The sequence below is a fragment of the Nelumbo lutea genome, chromosome 3, assembly GCF_056320005.1.
Source record: "Nelumbo lutea isolate HS-2025 chromosome 3, American lotus-T2T, whole genome shotgun sequence".
Classification (NCBI taxonomy): Eukaryota; Viridiplantae; Streptophyta; class Magnoliopsida; order Proteales; family Nelumbonaceae; genus Nelumbo; species Nelumbo lutea.
Window position 1 is genome coordinate 96,250,262 of NC_142686.1, and position 3,587 is coordinate 96,253,848.

Genomic DNA, 3,587 nt, shown 5'->3' on the forward strand with positions numbered 1-3,587 from the left:
GGTTCTATGTAGAGATAAAGAGAGGAGTTCTGGTTCATTACATTTCTTGCCATGGGAATTGAAGAACAGAGATTCAAAAAGATGAAACAAAAAAAAAAACAATTATCGTGAAACCATTACTTTTATCTCTGTCATTATTAAGCCTGCAACGGAAAAGGAAAAAAGGAAAAACCAAGCCAGAATTCGAGGGTGACATGGATTTTTCACCAAACATATATTATAGGTTGTTCATGGGAGGCCCACCTTGAAAAGCCAGAAGATACAACGTTTCAGCCCTCCCAAACAGGCACTAGGCTCTTTATAATGTTCTTGTTTCTAATTCTGTTCTAGATTACCCCTCTCCACTTTTTATTCATGAGGAATGTTAAGAAATAACATTAAAAGTGAAATCAGATCTGTCATACACTCTCAACCAGGTTGACCTTTTCATGGGTCCAACCTTGTTTGTAGTGTCCAGCAAAGTTTTTCTTTTGTTTTTTAACCCCCATCTTTGGCATTGTTCTCTAGCATCTATTTTTTTACAAGGCCTGATCGGAAGCAACAAGATTGGATCATGGATTCCTTTGCCTCATCAGGCTTTTTTCTGCTTAGAGGTTAATTTATTGATGGTCAAAATATAGGCTTCTGGTGACATAGAAGGAATTAATATCAACTAAAAGCCCAATCCTATTGGAATTAATATCAAGTACACCACTTAAACATGGAATTGTATGTAGTCAAGAGGGAAGTGGCAGAAGGCTGCAAACTAGTGTTTAAATAACAAAAAAAAAAATCCTTTACAATGAAAAATACTCATATCATCATAGAAAGAAACTTTATAAAACAAAACAAGTTCTTTGTACAAATTACTGTAAAAGAAACTCTGATGACTTGAAAACAATAGTTTTCATGATCACAGTAAATGAAACCTATAATTGTATGCAACTTACAAGACAAGACAATCCTAAAAACTCTTGTATTATATTATAACAACACAAATTGCAAAAACAAAAACAATAGTTAACAGAAATCAAAACATCCTAGCCCTCTTTGGCTTTCAGCCATGACTGTCTGCAAATCTTCAGGTGAAAATTCCAAAGCTGCAGTTGGAATGATTGGCATGGAAGCTTCTGGCAATGGCTGGGGGTTAAGAAAGCAACATGAACACTCCATAGACTCCAAGTGACTTAGGCTGCTGCTGAAGTAGCTGTTGCTATGGATTCCCATACTTCCCGCAAAGCCAGGAACATGATGAGCATTATAAAGTGGCCTCACCATTGGGAAGCTGTTGCCACCATCAAAACTGTTCAACATCAGCATGCCCATATCGTTGTTGTTACTTCCATTGATTTCCATTTCCTCTGGTCCAATGCCGGAATGACTATAATGGCAAAATTGGCTCGCCATTGGAATGTTGCATCCACTATTAACTCCATTCATCATCGCCTGACCTCCATTGAAGAAGAATTCACCTGGATGGTTACTTGGGATTATTTCTGGGTGGTATACCATTGGCATTGGCATCACAGGATGATGAGAAAACTGATCATGATGAGGAGATTGAACTTGAGACACCGGACCCAGTACACTAATGCCATAGTTTGGATACAGTTCAGGGTTGAAGCATTCTATCTGATCAAGAGATTGAACTTGAGACACTGGACCCAGTAGATCAGTGTCATAGCTTGGATACAGTTCAGGGTTGAAGCATTCTATCTGATCAAGAGATTGAGCTTGAGACACTGGACCCTGTAGAACAATGTCATAGTTCGGATACAGTTCAGGGTTGAAGCATTCTACCTGCCCCCTTTCTTCCAACTCTTTCCCTTGCTTTTCCTTCAGAATCTCCTGTCTTTCTTTCACCATTTCCAGTTGCAAGTCCAACATTTTTCCCATCTCCATCAACTGCTCCACTGAAAAACCATCAATCCCATTCTCCTCCATTGACGGGAATTTCGAAGTCTTTCCCTTCTGTTTAGTTATACCATCTTGCAGATTCTTCTTCTCCTCCTCCAAAAAGTCCAATGAGCTCCACTTCCGCTTCCTCGACTGAGTGTTGGATTCGAGATTTCTATACCGGTTTATAAGGTCCAACACTTTCTCACGATTCTCTGGCCATATAATAGGCTCTATGGCACTGCCTTCGTTGCTCTGTTCAAGGCCATCGAAGCAAATTATGAAACCCTCGACATCGCAGAGTGTGGTGAGCTCATGCATTTTCTTCTTTAGACCCTGCATTCTCTTCGTAAACGTTTTCCGGGCCTTTCGACACTCTATAGACTCTGAACCAAGCTTTGACTGCGCCATCTTCAGATGAAATCTGTTAATGAAAAATATAAATCTGGTCTTGTTAATAAAATAACCCCGACGTAGAATGAGAAAAGAACTGATCAATATAATGGCGAAAACAGGACCAAGAATTAACAGGGAAAAATCATCACCTTTGGTTTAATTATAAAACAAGAACTTCTGTTGTTCAATCGCAGTTTCCAATCGTTTCAACAAAACTAACAGGTAGTCAATACTCTTTACAGATACTCCCGTGGAAGGAAAGAAGAAAAAAATGTAACAAGGGAAAGCCAGAGAAAATTTTTATAGGCAGGAGTGCTAGCTGCAGTTGTAATCTTTCGCAAGTCTAAGAGAAACACCGATCACTAAAACGAAAAACTACTAACTTTCTATTTCTCTTTCTTAACAGAAAGAAAATATATTACCGTTGCCGACGGGGGGAAAATCACCATCGGAAAGATTACAGGAAAGATACTCTCGGCCGGGAATATCTTCCCTGTATCTTACCGATGGCGATTTTCTGCCCGTCGGCAACGGTAATATTTTTTCTGTTCACATGGACTTTTTGCTGCAGTTGTAATCTTTCGCAAATCTAAGAGAAACACCGATCACCAAAATGAAAAACTACTAACTTTCTATTTCTCTTTCTTAACAGAGAAAATATATTACCGTTGCCGACGTGGGGAAAACCACCACCGGAAAGATTACAGGAAAGATACTCTCGGCCTGGAATATCTTCCCTGTATCTTACCGATGGCAATATTTTTTCTGTTCACAGGCTGGGCTTCTGATTGTATATTAACAGAAGATAGGTCCAGGCCCAACCCGATCTCACCACCTTATCACAGGGCTTTCAGGAAGATTCTTTTTTGTCTCGGAAAAGTACGGGCATCACCCCCCCCCCCCCTCCCGGTCAGGATCAACAAAAGTGATTTATTTTACAATCAGCTGATTTAAATAAATCCGAGTGTAATTATTTTATATTATATAATTGATTTAATATGTAAAATTTATATAATATATTTTATATATTATAATTATGTAAATACCAGCGGAGGAGCTGGGGTTGGAATAGAACCGTTGATCTGTGACCAAAAACCGTTGAATCAATCTGAGTGGTTGAATCATTGACCCGTTGATCTGTTTAATGATTTTTGATTGTTTTTTTATTTTTTTTAAATGAGAACCATCCAGGCAATCGGTTCCATTTTATCCTAATCTCAGTCCCAAGCTAAAAATCGTTGAATTAGTCAACAACCCATTGATCCTATCAGTCGAACCATTGACATGTTCAATGGTTTTTGGTTGTTTTTTACTTT

The 3,587-nt window shown here is 38.7% G+C and overlaps 1 protein-coding gene across 2 annotated transcripts; it reads right to left on the reverse strand.

Moving 5' to 3' along the window:
• Window positions 1–795: 795 nt before the first annotated feature.
• On the reverse strand, window positions 796–3,198 carry LOC148867016 (uncharacterized). 2 transcript variants are annotated; one of them, XM_088980736.1, is made up of 2 exons: window positions 2,938–3,198; window positions 796–2,299 (listed from the first exon to the last, which is right to left on the reverse strand). In XM_088980736.1, exon 2 carries the CDS (start codon window positions 2,284–2,286, stop codon window positions 1,000–1,002), a length of 1,287 nt encoding a protein of 428 aa, XP_088836862.1. In that variant the 5' UTR covers window positions 2,287–2,299; window positions 2,938–3,198; the 3' UTR covers window positions 796–999. The 2 variants fall into 2 exon arrangements, with proteins under 2 accessions (XP_088836862.1, XP_088836861.1); XM_088980735.1 differs by having other exon boundaries at window positions 2,421–3,109.
• Window positions 3,199–3,587: the final 389 nt, after the last annotated feature.

Excerpts from the sequence above, each read along its gene's own strand:
- LOC148867016 (XM_088980736.1), bottom strand. The coding sequence starts at position 2,286 with ATGGCGCAGTCAAAGCTTGGTTCAGAGTCTATAGAGTGTCGAAAGGCC.